Raw genomic sequence first — 19816 nt, forward strand, 5'->3', positions numbered from 1 at the left:
TATTCACTTTCACACTCTTGCACACACACATACACACACACACACTCCACACTCCAATTGACATAGTATACTGTCTCCCAGACCCACGTATGCCCACTCCCTCATTCTTAAGCTCTTTTTCCTCACACAATGTAGCTCTGAGGGTTGACCTGAAATAATCTCACAATGTGACTTACAAAATAAAGACATTGACAAATGTTAACAAACCCCTGTGTTCAGTATTTTGTCCAGGTGTTATCTCACAATTAGTACATATAACAGATTGACTGGAGCCTTCAAGACAATAAGGTAAAGAATTATTGCTATTCCAAGTTTAATAATTTACTTGAAATAATGTAAAACATAATGAAGTTGGAACTGCTTGCAATGTTAAATTAAATCAATATCATTGTAACATATCACTGTAAGAAACAAGATCAATTATTATCGTAGTATTTTGTGATTATATTGATTATAAGTTGTTGAACTAGAGTTTTTACACCCTTGAAAATAAACTGAGAGACTCACTTATCAATTCCACAAACAGATGCCATCATGATATGATGATCCACAGCCAAAGCCCAATGGGATTCCTGTTGGAGCCTATGGCTCTATATAAGAACAAGGATGATAGGATGTGAACTGCAAAAAACCTTTGCACCATGCCCTTGAAAGGCCACCTGGACTGCACAGGGTAAGAGACACTTTAAACCTGCACCACTATGCCATCATAGTCATAAATATTTGGCCTGTTAAGCCCTTTCAGACTGTACCGGTGGTTAAGGGCTATACAAATAAAATGTAATTGAATTGAATCGTGGGTTGTGTATCAAAAAACATGAACCCGAGAGTGTGGTGTGGGTGAATTATATATATAATCCAAAATATTGAACGGTGTCAAATTATACACACACACGCACACACACACACAAACAAACAAACACACACAAACATATACACACACAAACATTAACTTCCCCATGGTATTTCTCGGATGAATGTGTCAAAAACATTAATTTCTAAAAATAAATGTGAAATGTGTTTATCTTCCAGATATATCGTTGATGGTGGACTCAATATTGATATCCCACTGTGGTTCTGCGAGCTGCTTACGATCAGCTGATGATGAGCAACAGTAATGCTACAAGGATAAACAACTTTTATATCCTTGGATTCCCTGGGCTCCTTGCAGAGAATGAGGGACCCGTGTCCGCACTACTCTTCTTAATTTACGCCTCTATCGTTGCTGGAAACATCCTTATCATAACAATCGTTACCTTGGAGCGATCTCTTCACAAGCCAACGTATCTCATATTTTGCCATCTGGCATTCACTGATCTGGTCTATGGGACTGTCATTCTACCCAAGATCATATCCAAATATTGGTTTGGTGACGGTTTGATTTCGTATTACGGATGCTTCACGCAGATGTACTTTGTTCATTTCTTAGGCGCCACTCATTCCTTTATCTTGATGGTTATGGCCCTGGATCGTTTCGTGGCGATATGCGCACCGTTCCACTACCCGCGGTTCATCACCAACACCACCATCATGGCGCTTTGCGCCATCTCCTGGTTCGTGCCCATCGCCTGGATGGGGGGACTGGTTTGCCATGCGCTCACCTTATTCTACTGTGGTCCCAACGAAATCCAGCTGTGCTACTGCGACCATATAACCATTACCCGGCTCGCGTGCGAAAGCGCACGTGCCGTACAGATAGTCGCGTTTATCCTCGCGATGATTAGCCTACTGCTGCCGCTGGCGTTTATCTTTTTCTCATATTTCTTCATCATTGTCGCGGTGGTCAAGAAGTCCAGCTCCGATGGGAGAACCAAAGCTCTGTCCACGTGTACGCCGCAACTTTTTATCACGTGTTTGTATTATATGCCAAGGTGTTTTGTGTACCTGGCGAATAACGTTGGGTTCACTTTTAGTGATCCGGTTCGTATCATAGTGATAATGATGTATAGTGTACTGCCGGCTGCGATCAACCCCGTAATATACTGCTTTAAAACCAAGGAAATCAAGGAGACTTTAAATAAGAGGTTGAATAACAGGAAAGCGACGGTTAACTTGTTTTGAAATGTAAAATGTGTTAGTGTTTAATGTACATTTTTATATATATTGTAGTATAAATATATATTCATATATACAGTAGTTTATAGCTACGTGAATGTCAATTCTCTTCACAGTGCAATGTTTTTTATTGTTGAATTGTAATTTTGAAGGTCCAATGCAGCCCAGGACATTAAAAAATGTATCCCATTATAGCATATTTGAAGTAATCAGGGTTACACTTTATGTGCACGTTTAATAAACTATTAAAATGTAGACTATCGAAACATTAAAAAATAATCAATCATCGTCTATGAAGACGTATACAAAAACACAAACAACAATAGGCGTTCAGGACCTTCATTGAAAGGTAGTGAACAGTATTGTAGGTTTATGATTATAAAACGGACAGCTCCGGTCCTTGGTTCTGTTTGGCACAAAGCCTTTGCAAAAATACATTTCATTCATGCGTCCCCAATCACATGTATGACAGCCTGTGTTGCTTCGTAACCACTTTCCCGCCTTGAGGCAAATATATTTCTTAGTATAAAAAAATATATTTTCTTTCGAATTGTAATCAATAAATGACCGCATTTTATGTTGGTGTGTTTTTATTTTGTGAAATCTTACTAGGTAGTCCATAGTAACAGTTTAATAATAGCAATAAGACACTTTAGGCAGCAATTTGCAATGATTTTAGAACAGCTAGGGTGTTCGATCTGGAAGACCAACTTTTAATATATCTAGCCAAACGACCAGCTCGCGCTGACAAACCAGTCAGTTGGCCCGATATGTAAAAGTTAGTCACTATTGCACACGGTGTATATATATTTTTGTACTATGCCACCGGTTGTAATGATATATCTTTCCCCTAGATGATGACAAACCATCATGGATACTCAAAAATACATGTCCAGCTTTACCTTTTGTACAAAATAACTTTCGTGCTCAGTCAAAAACACATGATAAATCGTCACATTTTTAGAGCTAACTTACTTTTCTCGACGTCCCTTTGTGTTTTATGATGTATGGACGTGCTGTGTGATGCCGCTCTTCGGATGGGCTACATGAGCTGGACCAGTGAGATCCAAAACTTAGCTAGCTTTCAAGCTTTCACGTAAAAGTAATATCTTGTCGATTCTAAACCTACGTTTTTTCACCCTGACATCAGCTGTCGTGAGCTCATTCAATAATAGCAAGTTAGCAACTATGTTTGAATTCCCGCCAACGACTATGGTGTTTGGCATTGCAGCTCGTGGGACGTGCGTGACTGAAAAGTCGCGAGATAACCCGTCATATTGCAGCTCATCAAAATACAGGAAAAACATCAAATCAAATGGAAGCTAAAAGCTCCATTCACCTTTTATTTCAATTTAGGTATTATTATTTTTTAACAACCAGGAAAATATGATACAATGCATATAGTTTGTTGTCCATGAACTCTTTGAAGATAAACTAGATCGATACGAGTGAAAAATAAGAACATCCACCACTGGTTATGATTAGGCCTACTACTGAATTAAATGAATATCTGTCGTTTTGATGACAAATACTTGTTGAAAAATGATTGGATCGATTAGAACAAATATTACATTTGGTGATTACCTTTCATTGCAAATGTTTTTGCAATTCCACAGAAATCCACAATAACCATATTACATGAGTCAAATAAATTCTTCCAAGTCAGTCTGTGTATCACACTTGATTTCACTGGGAAGAGAGGCGATGTCCTCAAAAACGCCAGCAAAAGCACTGAATTTTACACAAGTATTCAGGAGACTCTCCCATTCTGCAGGAGCTCTGGCAGGAGAAGAGTTACATGGATGTTTTGATATCAGGCTCCCAGGAGCCAACCGGCTATCTGTGAAGTCTGTGTGCTCGGTGACAGCGTGCTGTCCGTGCTCGGACTCTGAACCACTTCCTGCTCCGCAATCATCTGAGATATCATTTGCTGTAGTGGGTGTGATCGTACTAAGCCTCGCTATCTGCTGGGGAGCATCATTCAACTGACGGACCTCCTCTGCAGAGAGAGCCTGCACGGGCCCTGGGCCCGCTGAACGCTTTGGCCCCTGTGGGTGACAGGGCAGCAAATGATAGGTATCCACGTACGGTCTCAGCTCAGGGTGTAGCGATGGTGATAACCGCTCAGATTTAGTGGTCCTCCCATGGCTTAAGGGAGATTTCTTAGAATCCGAAAGGGGCTGAATGTCTCGACCTCTTCCTCTCGGATCAGCTCTTGTGCAGCACGGACCGTCGCAATGCTTTGTCGCGCGTCGTTTCAGGGAATCTGTGTCAGAATGGAAAGTGATGCTGTAACTGTCGATTTCATAGTAGTCCAGTTCACTTCCCTGTGGGAGCCGCTGTCCAACTGTGGCATCGGCTTCGTGGTACACCCCCACACCTGAACCCTGATTCTCGTTCAATATGATGTCCGGAGGTCTGCGTTCCTCCAATGTCTCGCCAACCCTCACAGACACGACGTCATCAGAAGCAAAAACGTAATTCTCTGTACCATGTGTGGTGGTCCTCTGCGGGGAGCTTTTATTTTGACACCACCACACATCCTGTCTTGCCCTGAGGTGTCTCAGGGTATAAAACAAAGTTATCACCATGGCCACGGCGAGAAGCAGAAGCAGCACGGCAATAACCCACAGAGGTGCGCTCCATTGGTTGGAGGAACATCCATCCCCCCGGCCCCCGGCTGAGGTACAGACGTCACATGATCTGCTGCTGGAGTTGCGGAGACAGATGCAGGCCCAGGTGCTCTCCTGGCCAGGTGCTCCACAAGCCTGCCACCAGCCATTTTCTGGGCTTTGCGGGGAGAGGTCTTCATCCCCTAGCCAGGTATAGTTGTCTGCAGGGCACTGAGAAGGAAGGCAGGAGGAGGAGGACGGACAGCCGGTGTGTAGCAGGGAGGGGCTCGGTATCACCTCCATCATGTCGCTGTGTCCGCTCCCTGGCAGGGTGTAGCCCGCCACCTTGAAGTACTCCACACACCCAGAGAACCCTTTTGGTTGGGAAAGAAAAAAACAAAAACATTTCCTGTCATAGTATGAAGAGTTCCGGCTAGTACGTGTCCGGGATACATAGAATAGCAGATCAATCCAAATTCTCACCAATTTTACTGAATCACAATTCAATAAATACATTTGACCGAAAATGTAATAAACGTAGCTTGATGTAAAATCGATATTTGTATGAAAGTACCTGTATATGTTGATGTAGAGAAACCTTTATTTAACCTTTACCAGCTCTTCCTTGTAAATCATTCATCAATGACAACCTCAACCCACCTGAGAGTTGTAGCCTTGATCTTAGCTGTGGAACCGCACGCCCAAGGACTATTCTGTCCAAACTGACTGGGGTGAGATCAATTCCTCTGGTCATGTTCAGGATGGCTTGTTCGTCCAAATAGACCACCGCGTTCTGCCCATCACTTATTACAGACAGGACGTGCCAGAGTCCATCTGCTACGAGGGCTTCCGCAGCAAACCCTGAGGTGGTGTCCAACGTGAAATGCAGCTTTTGGTCCTTTAGCTGAAGATTACAGAGAAAATTAGACCCCATTTATTTTGACACCCTACTTCACTACAGCTGAAGCCTATGGATTTACTTCAGCGTAATGGCGTTTGTCGGTTGCACTGTATACCACTATTATCCAGCTACGGGTCAGCAGTGGGAAAACGCCCTAAAGTGAACATATTTGTTGCCTACCATTAGCATTGTATATCCATTATTTCCAATAACAGACATCAGAACTCCATTATTCCGAGTCTTGAACTTAATCTCGATCAGGGTTGAGTATTTGTTTGTTACTTCATCATGGAGCCCATCATACTTCAGATCTTTCAGTAGGATGTCTCTCTTATATCGCTCCTTAAAGACACATTCAATGTAGTCTTTCCCACTGAAGTGTAACACAACGTCCTCTGATATTTCTGTTTGGAAAAAAGAAAAACGTGACGCATTATATTCAACCCATTGAGCTTACGGGACAGTGCTGCTTCGCAGGTGTACATAGAGTTGGCGATTTACCTGTGGCACAGTTGCTTCCTGTGTAAAGAGATTTGCACTCACAAACAGAGTGAGACCAACGGTCATGGCAAAGGCCGCCATTTTGGCATGGACTGCTTTGACATGGTGGAATCATTTTCCTGGGACACCTTAAAAGGACATGGAGGGGGGAAAAAGCACTTGTTGGGGTTGCAGCTAGTGCTAATAGGAGGCCTAGGCCTATGTTCTCCATAGGGATTAAATGAACACATTGTATTATGTGTTTTACAAAAGTGGTGAATACAATGGAGAGCTGAGTAAATAATCATTTGGATCAGGTGGGCCCACCTCTGAAGGATGTTGTGGGCTCCAAGGGCCATGTCGGGGATCAGGGCCCTGCCGTTCACATGAATGTTTCGTACGCACCCAACAAAGTCATGGGTTCGAACCTGACCAGGGTGCACTAAGAGAACTCCAATAGACCTCAGTCCCCCAAATGTCATGTTTCCATTGCCAACATTCAGTATCCTGAGAGAGTAAAACGGCAGATCATACTTGTGTTATTTATGCAATGTTCAATGCTGAATGTTCAATTATATCTAATAGTTGTTGGCTCCCTACCTTTCTGAACCAAAGCCATCACTTTGAGAAGAGCAAAATCTATCAGGGTCAACATCTGTGCATCCATCCACCAGTACGGAGCCAATCTGTAAAAAGGCAGAGTCAGTGCTTTGAATATCGAGGGCAAACTCATTTAGCTTTACAATTACCCAAAACATTAACAAAACATAATTCACCAGGATGTGTTGTTGGGGTATGAATGTGTTTGTTTGTGTGTTTATAAGCGTCAGTGTCTTATGTGTGTTGGCATTCAGACTTATGCAGGTGTGCGTGTTTCATCTACATGCCCATGCATGCATTTATGTGTTTGTGTGGCTGTGTGTGAAGCTTACATTGCCAATCCTTTTGACGGTGATGCTGTGAAAAAGGCCGTCCGCTACTCTCTTCCCTGTCTCCAGCCTCACGGGCCCTGCTCCCAGGTCAAAAGAAAGGCAAACCCTCCCTTCCAACAACTCCAGCGCTATAAAGTCCTGGTAAGAGGCCCCCCCAGGGTTGTACAGGAGCAGGCAGTTCTGCTGCACAGTGGCCACTTCAAGAGAGATCAGATTACTCCTGGGATCCAGTGGTGGGAACTCCATGAAGGACAGCTCCTCGAAGCCAATGCTGTCATGCTCACAGCGCACCCCACTGACACCTTTACGCAGAGCACAACAAAGACAAAGTGGACTTTAAAGAAAATAGGTAGTGGTGGGTGAAATGATTTATTTGGGTGAAATGATATTGACAGTTATTTAAGCAAACAAAAGTATCTAGCAGCTAATGAGAATAGCTCAAATGGCCCACATTGTCTTGTAATATTTTACAATGCAGTGTAAAAAGCTAGGGAAAAAAGATTGAGTAATGTATAACACTAAGTAAATTGTGAATAAGATGTATTTATTGAAATATCAGGTGAACAAGACAAATTGTCAGATTTGATTGAGTATATTATAATTTATATTTTTACAATATAGTTTTATAAGTTTAAATAAAATATCTAGAGTTTGGCGAGAAGGTTATGGACAACATTCTATACGATTTTACGGCAAAAGTTGCATACTCTTACCAAAAGGACATTGACAGAGAAATCCCATCAGAGAATTGATACACTTGCCCTGGATACAGGGGCCTGATTCACAGTGGTCAACCAACTGCTCGCAAGCATCCCCTGTAAATAGATAAACAAAGCTAAGTTCTCACATAATATTTTTTTTTATGCTAAAGAAATAAATATATCTCAACAATATACATATTGAATACCTTTATATCCAGCATCACAAAGGCAGTGGAAGCCATCTTGAGCTTTAACACAGCTGCCTCCATTTTGGCACTTCTGCGTGGGGCATTCATCAAAATCAGGGGTACAGAAAGGCCCAAAGAATCCGTTCTGGCAGTGGCAATAGAATCCCCCATGGTTGTTCACACAGGTGCCTTCATTTCTACAGGGATTGCTCTCACATTCATCAATGTCTGCCTCACACAGCATCCCAGTGAAGCCTGCCAAACAGGTGCAGTTAAATATTTCCATCTGTGGTGACGCAAAAATTACTGTTGAGCTTTCGAGCACAGCAACGTTTGGACCGATGTGAATGTTTTTGCCGCATGTGGCGCCATTTTGACATGGGACGGTCAGACAAGGATCACTGGTGATGTGAGATATTGTGACGTTGGTTTGAGCCTCTAGCACCTTCCTGTGGCCTGTTGAAATACCACTGGCCAGCTCTCGGCTGAGGTACTGACCGTTGTAGCTCTTGACAGCGGCCAACAAAAGGATTTCGGTCTTGAGCACCTTGATTCCAAACACGTGGGTCTTGGATGCTTGTAGGTTAAAAAGACTATCCAGAGCTTTCACAAACGTCAAGTACTTGTGAGTTAAGAACTCATGTATCGAAGAGGATGACACATAGAAGAGTATACAACTATCCATGGAAGCATTTGTAAACCCTTTATAGTTCACATAGACACTGTGGTTGACCGGGAAGTGAAACAGGTCTGTTGCTTCGATGGTGATGTTATAGGTTGCCTCCCCTTGAAAAGGAGCAGACCATAGTTCACACGTGCCGTATGGGATGTCGAACATATTAGAACGCCCGGTTTTAATGCTGCAGTTAAAGGTATGGGCCACGTCATCTCCCTGTAGATTGACATGACCAATCCTACCTCCTTGGAAAGAACTGCCGTAATACTTAACTTCAATATGAATACTCCGCTGCATGTAAGGGTTGTCATTTTCATCCAGAACACTGATGTGAAACACTGTGGTTGATGTCAGAGGGGGGGTCCCGGCATCCCTTACAGCGACAGCTACATGATAAACAGAGTAGACTTCACGATCCAGAGACCTTGTGGTAAATAAAACTCCATCGGCTGTTAGAGAAAATGCACTCCCCATCATAGGCTTCACAACCCAAAAGGTGAAGGGCCCTTGATTTGGTGGCAAATCCAAATCAGATGCGTTTAACCTTGCCACTATGGTGCCCTGAGGCTGATTTTCCTTCACCTGAGCCTGGGTGACCCCCAGTCTTGGGGCGTTGTCATTGATGTCATCAACAGTCACAAGGACATTAGCGGTCCCAGTGGCAGGAGGGGTGCCCTTATCGGTGGCTGTGACAGAGAGATTATAATGAGCCCACTGTTCCCTATCTAGCGGTGAGTGAACTGAAATAACACCACTGAGGGGATGAATGGCAAAAGCTGTGTTTATGTTGCCATGCTCAATGCTAAAAAAGAACTGGCTCCAGTACCAGATTGAGTCCTGATCCACAGCACTCACTCTAACTATTGATGTACCAATGGCGGTGTTTTCCCTGACATTGATTGAGTAGATAGTGGGAGTGAACTCAGGTGCATTATTAATTTCTATGATGCTGATCCGGACTGAACCTTCGTCTACATTGGTGCCGCTGATAATGCCTCGGTTCTTTGCCAAAACTGTTAGAGCTGCAGGGCTGTTTCCATGCATCCTCAAACTGCCAGTGGTATATATTTCTCCAGAATGTTGGTCGATCTCAAATCCTAAATTTTGGTTTAGGCCTAACAATAAATAGAAAACCTCACCCTCTGGGCCTTGATCTAAATCGGTTGCTGTGACTTGTCCTACTCTAGTTCCTATAGGATCATGTGTAAATACCGAAAAGTCATATTCTTTGGTTCTGAATGTCGGGATAAACTCGTTGATATCAAGGATGTTGATGACCACATGCGCCACACTGAACAAAGCGTGTGCTCCCATGTTGGACGCTTTGACCGTGACATCAAAGATCTGCTCCTGTTCATAATCAAAGACGTCTGCAGTGGTGATGGTGCCATTTACTGAGTCAACTGAGAACCTCTCCACATCCCCAGAGATTAGACTGTAGGTTATCTGTGCATTTGTTGTTGAGTCAGGATCCGTGGCCTTTGCAATGAAGACCATCGTTCCAATCCCAGAGTTTTCTGGTACTGAGGCAATGTACTCCAATGCTCCAAATGCTGGAGGATTGTCATTCACATCAACAATATTCACAGTAATGTTTGTCATCCCTATCTTTGATGACCAACCTCCATCAACAGCTTCTATTTGAAAATGATACAGCCGTTGCTTCTCAAAGTCCAGCTCTCGGATCAGTGATAGCAAAGCCGAACTTTTCCCCAGGGAGAATGGTAAATATTCAAGTTCTTGTCTAATGGAATATGTGACCACACCATTGGCACCTGAATCCTCATCCTCTGCCTGTATTTTTCCGATAACTGAACCTACGCGTAAATCCTCAGGAATGGAAAATATAGCAACTGGTTCTGCAAAGCTTGGTGAGAAGTTATTCCTTGCAATAATTTCAAAAGTGATTTCAACCTGTGAGGTCAAAGGAGGGTGTCCCCTATCTTTGGCAGTAACTGACAATGTCCAAACTTCACCAAGATGTTCCCTCAGACTTCCATTTAGTGTTATTTTTCCAAAATCAGCCTGAATCCAAAACAGATCTGAGGCCTTTCCATTCTTTAAACCATACTCAATCTCATCAGAGTCGTTATCTACTGCTGAAAACTGAACCATCTCAGTTCCTATTGGCATGTCAAAGGGTATGGACACTTTTGAGGGGGAAAGCAGAAAGATGGGTGGATGGTAGTTATACGGCACTAATCTTACTGTTACAGTGGTGCTAGCAAATAATGGCGTTATTCCGCAATCGTATGCAAAAATGGTGAAATTAAAAACCTCAAAGGGAGAATGATGTAAAGCCATTAGCTGGTTGGTATAAATTTCCCCTGAAGTTGCATTGACCCAGAAGTGGTCAACTGGGGGTTCAATTGTATACACAACCTCACTGTTTTTCCCTATATCTGCATCTCTTGCCATAACTCGAAACACAAACTCCTCTTGAGCTTTTGTTTCTGGTAAAATTACAGCAGGGGCGGTATGTGAAAACACCGGTTTGTTGTCATTGACATCTAATATGACTATAGTGACATCAGTACTTATGCTCCATGCAGAATCATTTGCATTAACTCGCACTATATAATGGTCCTGTTCCTCTCTGTCAAGGAGCCCCATCACAGTTATGAGGCCATCGTTGTTATCAATAATGAAAGGGATGTCATTATGTTGGATTATTGAGAAAGTAATCTCAGCATTTTCATCAATGTCATCATCAGCCGAGATAACTTGTACAACCGGGTGTCCAATAGGCGCGTCCTCTGGTATTTCTGCCCTAAAAATCTGGGAAAAACTAGGTGGGTGGTCGTTTCTGTCTAAAACAACGACAATCACAGTTGCTCTCGCCCTGTGAAGGGGGTTATCTTGGTCTGTTGCCTCAACCGTCAAATTGTAATCTGCAATCACCTCTCGATCTAAACTTATGATGGTACTCAGTTCACCAGTCTCAGAATCAATGATGAAATGGCTGTCAGGGTTTCCCTCCACAATGCTGTGGTGCACCGTACCATAACTTCCAGAGTCAGCATCAATGGCAAGAACATCGCAAACCCACATTGGCTGCAAATTCTCAAAGATGTCACAGCGGAACTCACTTTGCATGAACTGTGGAAAGTTATCATTCACATCACTGATGTTTACGTGTAATTCTGCCAAAGACGAGAATGGTGGGGATCCAGAGTCTCTCGCTTCTACCAACAAGGTAAAACCCTTCTTGTTTTCATAATCCAATGGGTTCTGTAGTGTTAACTCACCGCTTGACTCGTCCATTTGAAAAATCTCTTCGGTGTCTCCAGAGGCAAGGTAAAAGTAAAACGGCTTTGGCCTTGGACTTGTTGCATTGACAATCGCCACCAGGGTTCCAACTGGTGCATCCTCAAAAATGAATTTTCTAAGAATTTCAACATTAACCACTGGGAATTCTGAGCCATTGTGAAATATGACACTGATAGTGGTGATGTCAAAATGCGGAACTTCTCCACTATCTTCTACATGTACATCTATCGTTAGGCCCTCCCTTCCTGTGAGAAAACCTGACGTGAACACGGTCCCGCTGTGTGGGTCGATTGTAAACACATCAACGTTTGGTCCATATAAAGAAAACTTGAGTTCTGCGTTCATCTCAGTGTCCCCATCAGTTGCTCTCACCGTACAAATCACAGATTCTGAAAGATACAATTAAGTGGAACAGTGAAAAACAGTAAAAACAGCCAAATTTATATCTAATTTCATAAATTCTATGTTTGTTATTCGACAAACACAGTCAGGATATGACAAATTTCAGTCCTAAAAGGAAATACAATCCAACAAACAATCCAATAAATTCTTCATTAACATGAATTTGGACACGTTCATGGTCTCACCTGGATCCAAGGCAGTAGGTACATGGGCCACATAAGGACTGTTTTGGAACTTGGGCCAGTGGTCATTCACATCCCCAACAAGTACGTTTACAAGCACTGAGCTGGACAAAGGATTGGTAGAATGCTTATCGCTGCAGATGACCGTCAAGTTGTAGATGGCAACTGTCTCTCGGTCCAGAACATCAGTGGTGGACAGCTCTCCAGACGTTCCTCCAATGGAGAAGGGTGAATCTGGCCCCACGATGGAGTACCTATAGAGGTCATATTATATAGCAACTACACCATATCAGTCCAGTGTCATTCATTTTCAAAGCATTGCAGAACTTATCTGTGACTTACAATTATAATGTTATCAAGGAGCGTGTGGGGGTTAGTGCATCTTTCTCAAGGATGACTTGTGAACATTGGGGATTGAACACATACCTTCTGCTGAACAGTCAAACCCCCTTGGTGCTACACATTCGTTCCACTTTTATAGAGGTGTTAAACCATTGTTGCAAGCAGGTAGTAATCAAATCACAGAAGCATTATGAAGTGTTTTACCTTAGTTCTCCATTGACACCTTGATCTAGATCCGTCGCAGTGATGATGGCAAACACAGTGCCTGCCGGGCTATCCTCTGTAACGATGGTGTTGTAGACATCCTCATGAAACTGGGGTCTGTTATCATTCTCATCATCAACTACTACCTCTATGGTTAGAGTCCCAGTTAAAGGGGGCCAGCCTTGAAGTGACAAGGAAGCAAACATTAATGATAATATTGGTTCAGTTCTTTATCAGTTTTTGTATATTGAGCAGTAGATGGTTTAAATTCCAATTTGTAGGATATAGGATGGCTAATCAATTACCTGCATCAACAGCAATAATACTTAAGATATACTGTGGTTGTTTCTCCCTGTCTAGGATGTTTAAGACATGGAAGGTGCCATTGGGCGAGAGAGAGAACAAACTGTCTTCATTTCCACTTTGTGTCCAATACGTGAGCTGACTATTGATGCCTACATCTTCATCCCATGCAGAAATCTGATCGAAAAGAAGGACAAAAACGCAATTACTGTAAAACCAAAATGACATCAAAAGTATGTGTATTAAGGTTATGCTGTATTTCAGACTGTAGTACCAACTGAGTGAACTGAGAGAGGTCCTCCTCATTCTCCATGACATGTACTGTCTGTATCGCTGGGGAAAAGACAGGCGTGAAATCATTGACGTCCGAGACAGAGATGTCTATGACAGCAGCAGAAGATCTTGGTGGGCTGCCTCTGTCTCCGGCCAGCACAGTTAGTGTGTAATTGGACTGCCTCTCCCTGTCTAGCTCCTCCATCACTATGACGACCCCCCGGACAGCGTCCACCGCAAACGGACTTGTCTTGGAAAGCGTGTACCGCACTTCCCCGTTGGCGCCCAGATCTGCATCCCAAGCCTGAGCCCGGAATACGCTGCTGCCCCTGGGTATGTCCTCTCTCACAGACAGGCTGTAGGATCTCTGTGGGAACTCTGGATGGTGGTCATTCACATCCTCTATGTGCACGGTGAGGTTCATGATACTCGCCATCTGCGGGGAGCCCTTATCGACGGCTGTTATTGCGACGGTGAAGGCCTCATCCCGTTCCCTGTCCAGCAGCTGCCGCAGATGCACGTGTCCGCTCGTGTTGTGAACGCTGACCCAAGCACTCGAGGTCGAGTCGTTTAAATAGTACAACACCTCTCCGTTGGACCCTGAGTCTGCATCCTGCGCATGGACGGTTATAATGAGCAAGTGGAGAGCAGAATCCTCTAGAATAGCAACACTCTGGGGGGTCGTGAAGACGGGGGCATTGTCATTTATGTCCTGAACTGAGATGACAACCTGCGCTGTGCTGGTGAATCTCTGAGAAAAGATCTGTGGACAGTCGCTGGCTGTCACTGTCAGATTGTAGGAGGGTTTCTTCTCTCTGTCTAGCTCACTGTTCAGGCATAATCTGCCAGCGGGATCCAAAGAGAACACATGCTCATCATCCCCATCGGAAATTTGAAGGTCCAACTTACTATTCTCATCTAGCAGTGAGATAAAAACGAGGGAAAACAGCATGGTCATTACAAAAATAATGATTGACATACCTATCAAACAAGTCATTTTTTGTATTAATATATATATATATACATATCTATATACATATCTATAATATATATGATGTTTTTTAAATACCCACCAATACAAATCTATACCAGTAATTCCAAATGTATGTACATAGAAAAACAGTTTGGAGACAACCTGACCCTGTGATCCAGTTGCATATTTAAAACAGGTATAAATGTGTAAAACCTTTAAAGGGGAAATATTATGAAAACAACACTTTTCCTGGGATTTGGGGTGTTGTTTTGGGTCTCTGGTGCTCCCACAAGCATTCAAATTTTGAAAAAAGTCTGTGTATGATTTTTTGAGTGAGATATGAATTTCTGAAAGTACCCAGCCTACTGTTACCAAACGAGCGAGTCAGTTTCGGCGCCCCCTCCTACGTAGGAAGGGGGCGCAGTTGAATATTACCTCCCACTTCCCAACCCCCCTCAATCAGAGCATAGCTAAGATTTTGTGGACCAGCGGACGAGCAGCTCCGGCGGGGGGAATTCGGCAGCAGCTCAGCTCCGGGAGTACCATCCCTTTCTCTGCCGGACTGCTTCGGCGGCACAAGCTTTGGCGGCAGTCGGGAGGAGGGGACATGGAGGAGAAAGGGATTGTACTCCCGGAGCTGAGCTGCCGGACTGCCGCCGAGCTCACACGCCGTCAAAGCCGTTCGGCCGCCGCCGGCAGTCTGGCAGCTCCGGCGGTGTACTCCGGGAGCTGAACTGCCGCGGAAGCTTTCCGGCTTCTCCTGCGGGTGTACTCCGGGAGCTGAACTGCCGCCGAAGGTGGCAGGTCCGGCGAGGGGGAGCTTGGCAGCAGTCCAGCAGAAGTCCGGCAGCTCCGGCGCGGGGAGCTCGGCGGCAGTCCGGCAGCTCATCTCCCAGAGTACAATCCCTTTCTCCTCCATGTCGCGGTTCATGGACTTCAGAGAGTCAAGGCCAAAGTTCCTTTCCCCCAATTCTTCTCAACAATGGCTGAGATATCCCCCACTACAAGTCTTTACTTGTTGTGGAAGTACCAGGGACGTCAGACACAGTCTTTATGATTCATAATATCATCCGAGGCGCACATTGCTTTTGGCCATGATATTAGATATAATATTATATAAATACCCATATATAATATTATTATTATTATATTATATTATATAGATATAGAGCTCCAGGAGTCCGCAGACGGCAACAATCCCTTCTCCTCCATGCTGTGGTTCAGTCTGACAGCTCATTGGTCAATGGGCAGCAGCTCATTTGCATTAAAGTACAGACACCAGAAACAGCGCATTCTGAAGGGACTGAAACAGAGGGGCGGTAGGGGAGATTTTTTTTCCTAAAAGCTATTTCCAACATACAGCTTCAAAAACATGTTTTCTGGAACTCAAATACTATGTTTACTTGTTGGGAAAACACCATAATATGTCTCCTTTAAAAAGCAATTAGTATCAATATACGATTCCTCTACTGGCTGAAACAGTTGGAACCTTGTGTATTGTGGGCCTCAGGATAGATGTTCTGTGTGTTGTGTGTATTATAGCTTAACCTACATCAAAATTTTCCCTAGATTCCCCTTCTCTGACCTTTTGGCCTCATCATCTGATAGTGTATATATTTCCCCCCTTGTGGTTTTATGAGAATTATTTCAGTGAGATTCTGCGCGTGTCACATTCTATATCTAAACCATCAGGGCTGGATAGTGTGGAGGTTGGGGTGTTAATCTACCAGCCAAAAAGGTGCCTGGTTTGAAATCCAGTAACAATCTATCTGTAGGCATCTCTTTGGGCCAGATTCCCAACCTACCAGCCCATCAATGACATGTATCTGGAGAGAGACAAACACTGCATCTCCATTTGGATGAAAGAGTGTGCAGGTTAGTAAATGTCACACTGGCACTTTATTTATTTTTCAAATGCCACGGGCGTCCCAGGTTAAGTGATTAACATTTAGAACGTTTGAGCTTCACTGGCCTCCCCGCTCACCTGCGTCTTTATCGTGGACATTTAGCAGAAGAAAGCAGGTCCCAGTGGCCGTGTCCTCGGGCAGCGAAGCCGAGCAGGTGTCCGGTTTAAACTCTGGGGGGTTGTCGTTGACGTCCAGCACGTTGAAGTAAACCCTGACACCTGATAGCGGACCCCCCTCTTCCTGGACCCCCACCGTGAGAATGTAGAATTTCTGCATTTCGAAATCCAGGCCGCGGGTCAATAGGAAGTCCCCAGAGAGGCGGTTCAACAGAAAGAGTTTGTCTCCGTCGTCCACCAGCACGGAGTACGTGACTGGCCTGGTGCTCTCCCGGTTCACTGCCTGCAGCCTTCCCACTACCGCTCCTGTTAACATTAAGGGACACACACAGCATGCTTGTGTCTAATACAACACAATGTTGTTCAACAAAGTGTTTTATTTGTAATTTTCTGGAGGATTTGGAACCAAAGCATCCTACAATAACATGAGTGCATACATTATTAGCATTGGTGGCTGCAGTGACTATAGAAAGCATTCACTAAAATTCTAGTTCTGTGGTTCCACTTTAGCCTAGGCAAGACTTTAATATAGTTTAGATCAAATTAAAGCTTTTTAATTTGATCATCATAACAGTATTATTGTCATTTTTTCGGCCTTTAGTAAACAGTTGACCGACCTGGTATTGTGTCTTCTGTAACCTGGAAGGAATACACTGGCTGAACGAGAGGCATCGGTCTTTGCCGACTGCCAGGGGACTGACGTGACACCAGCGCATCCTGAAGCGCAGTCGCTTGGCTGGTGCTGCTGCTGTACCAGGAGGGGTGAGCCGGATGGAGCTGGACCTGCCCAGCCCGCTGCCTTCTCCCACCAGTCCCATCTAAGCCACTGGTAACCGGAGGGCCAATACACCATGTGTATTCAAGAATCTTAAGCAAAATACAGAAACATTCGATAATGATGACCAAAAGACTCGAGGTCTCTCAAATAATATCTGGATAGCCAAAGTTTGGTGCATCAAACTTTGAACCATTGTAAATTAACTCATTGCATTATGTCTCTATGTAATCGTGTTGTGGTATTTTATTCATACTTTGGGCTCTGGATTCAGTATGCAACTATTTAATGTGTTACTACTAGTAACTTAAAGTAAAGTTAGTTGTTTAAAAAATGACTAAAAAGTTCACTTACCATGAACATCAAAAACACATTGAAATGTATTCTCCTCGGTCCAGGAACGTCCATAATCAAGTGTATCATTAGGTCGCCATTGCAAAATAAAGAATTCAATGTTGCACCCAAGTTAAAGCAAAACAACACTTAGCAGCGAACCAGTCCGGCATCACTTTAAACTATTCGAGCAGAAGCTGAAATGCTACTCTAGTAATAGTAATCCGCCGAAGTCTGTGATGGTCCTGAGTTTGGCCACACTTTTGTGGCTCAACCCCCCTGAGATCGCTGTGTAACAAAAGTTACGTTGAAAAGGTCCAAAACGAAGCTGCTACATTTCAGCGAGTTAGAAGTAAGCCCAAACCACACAACATTTATATTCATTCATACTATTTATAACTTCAACGAATGATGCAATCATTTGGTGGATTTTGTTTTATGTAGCCTACGTTAACATTCTGCATTTGAAGATAAACGCATTTGGACTGTGTTTGCCTGATGCGTCAGGTGGGGCATTCATTCAACGTGAAAGAAAAGTAGAGGTTTTTTTTTTTCAATTGTCACTGCTTTATAAACTCTGGATTAAAATCAATGAATTCAGATTAAAACGATATTGTAGCGAGCGGAAAGGTCTAGACAATATGTCTGTTTTTGAGTGAATGGGTGGATTTCCGAATCTGGAAGAGGTAAAGGGCAAAGCTTTTAGTGAAATCGGATACATGGCTCAATTAACTCCTTTAAATGAACATTTTCATGAATATGTGAGTGAACAGAAGTATTTCCCTCGACAATTTGCACATTTTTTTGCACCTACTTCTAATAAATAATGTAAACCAATTTTCGTATTTAATAACATTTCTTAACACTGGGGCGGTGGATATGCGTGCATTGGTTTACTTTTAAGGTGCTGCAGCTTTCAAGGAGAAACATTAATATACAAATGGCGCCACCTTCTGGATTCGGATAACTCGACGGCCATTCAGGCGGGTCCGAGGTCCATGGCATGGACCTATTAAAGGTCCATGGCGGTACAACAGTAGACTGGGTAGCCCCGCCCATTCTGCCGGCGATTTGAGTTCGCCCTGCACAAGGGTCTGGAGCCATGGACCAATTAAAGGGTCTGGAGAAGAGCAATACATTTCTTTCTGCTTCCGATACGTTATGCGGATGCCAATCACCAAGCTGGCTTTTCCCCTTGGCGCGCTATTGGCTGGTTTAATACAATGACGATAGGAAAGCGACGGCAAGCAGCCAATCGCGTACAGAGTCAGCTGAACTAGGCCCGTTGATCACGCCTCTTGTGCTGAAGAAAATGACAGCAGCTTCCCTTGACAACGTGCAATCTACGATTGAGTTTAGTCTGGCAATAGCCAGACTAGTACAACAGCGCAAGAAAGGGGGCGGAAAAAGGAAGCGCAATAATGCCTGCAGCTTGACTGCATGACAAGCTCATCCTGCTCAGTCCACCGTATAACAATGTTTATTGATATAGTGCAACTAAAGCCTTGATCATTGCTCTACAGAGTATATGAGGCCCCCTAGGCCAGCGGTTGTCAAGTGGGGTAGCATACGAGGGTTGATCTCTATGGTACTCGAAATTATATTGCGATTTACAGTCGCAATTATTATTTTAATGCGACTGATGACTGAAGTCTCACAACCAAAAGAATAATGTATGAAGCCCGGTGTAACATAACTGCCATTCCTCATACCCATGACGGGCAACTCACGCACTGAAAAATCGCCGCAGCTTTTGCGTTGGGTCGTTGATAAACGTTGCCATGACAACAGAGGAAAGTCGGCTAAAAGTTGTTCCGTTTAGTCAGAAACATTGGGTTGGTGGAGAACCGACCGATTTATTAATATTTTTGAACGCTTAATCCTGGAAAATATTAGGTGCGACAGTATTTCGCGTTGATGGAGACGAATTCCTACATTTCTCATCTCCTTATGTAGAGTAAGATCAAATCTATTCCTTTTGAAAACAATTAGTTAATGGATTAAAAATCAAATATGTAGAAAAACAAAGCGTTGCAACAGAAAATTCCTACTAATGAAACCATTCTGATGGGACCAGCTGCTCGTCCGGCCATATATATATCTAAAATATAATACAGGCACGGCTAATTTTGATGCTAGCTGTAGCCCGACAAATAAGCAGATAATTGTAATTTATGGCTATTGTCCAGTT

General features: G+C 43.6%; 2 protein-coding genes across 2 annotated transcripts; one reads left to right on the forward strand and one right to left on the reverse strand.

The window, feature by feature from the left end:
- Window positions 1–1101: 1101 nt before the first annotated feature.
- On the forward strand, window positions 1102–2061 carry LOC307073936 (olfactory receptor 6P1-like; the record flags this gene model as incomplete). Its single annotated transcript, XM_079733894.1, has 1 exon — window positions 1102–2061. One exon carries the CDS (start codon window positions 1102–1104, stop codon window positions 2059–2061), a length of 960 nt encoding a protein of 319 aa, XP_079590020.1.
- Window positions 2062–3506: 1445 nt separating this feature from the next.
- On the reverse strand, window positions 3507–17328 carry LOC307073240 (protocadherin Fat 4). The gene is made up of 14 exons (XM_079732944.1): window positions 17135–17328; window positions 16479–16823; window positions 15216–15279; window positions 13527–14363; window positions 12403–12653; window positions 7888–8655; window positions 7694–7795; window positions 6981–7282; window positions 6649–6734; window positions 6376–6555; window positions 6070–6197; window positions 5749–5972; window positions 5328–5571; window positions 3507–5041 (listed from the first exon to the last, which is right to left on the reverse strand). Exons 1-14 carry the CDS (start codon window positions 17187–17189, stop codon window positions 3699–3701), a joined length of 4929 nt encoding a protein of 1642 aa, XP_079589070.1. The 5' UTR covers window positions 17190–17328; the 3' UTR covers window positions 3507–3698.
- Window positions 17329–19816: the final 2488 nt, after the last annotated feature.

The sequence above is a fragment of the Pollachius pollachius genome (genome assembly GCF_949987615.1).
Source record: "Pollachius pollachius genome assembly, chromosome: 3".
In the NCBI taxonomy this organism is placed as follows: domain Eukaryota; kingdom Metazoa; phylum Chordata; class Actinopteri; order Gadiformes; family Gadidae; genus Pollachius; species Pollachius pollachius.

Excerpts from the sequence above, each read along its gene's own strand:
- LOC307073240 (XM_079732944.1), bottom strand. The coding sequence starts at position 17,189 with ATGCCTCTCGTTCAGCCAGTGTATTCCTTCCAGGTTACAGAAGACACA. Across the intron at positions 7,796-7,887 it reads TTGTGATGCTGGATATAAAG|GGGATGCTTGCGAGCAGTTG; the intron begins GTATTCAATATG and ends ATCTATTTACAG. Across the intron at positions 5,572-5,748 it reads ATGGATATACAATGCTAATG|CTAAAGGACCAAAAGCTGCA; the intron begins GTAGGCAACAAA and ends TGTAATCTTCAG.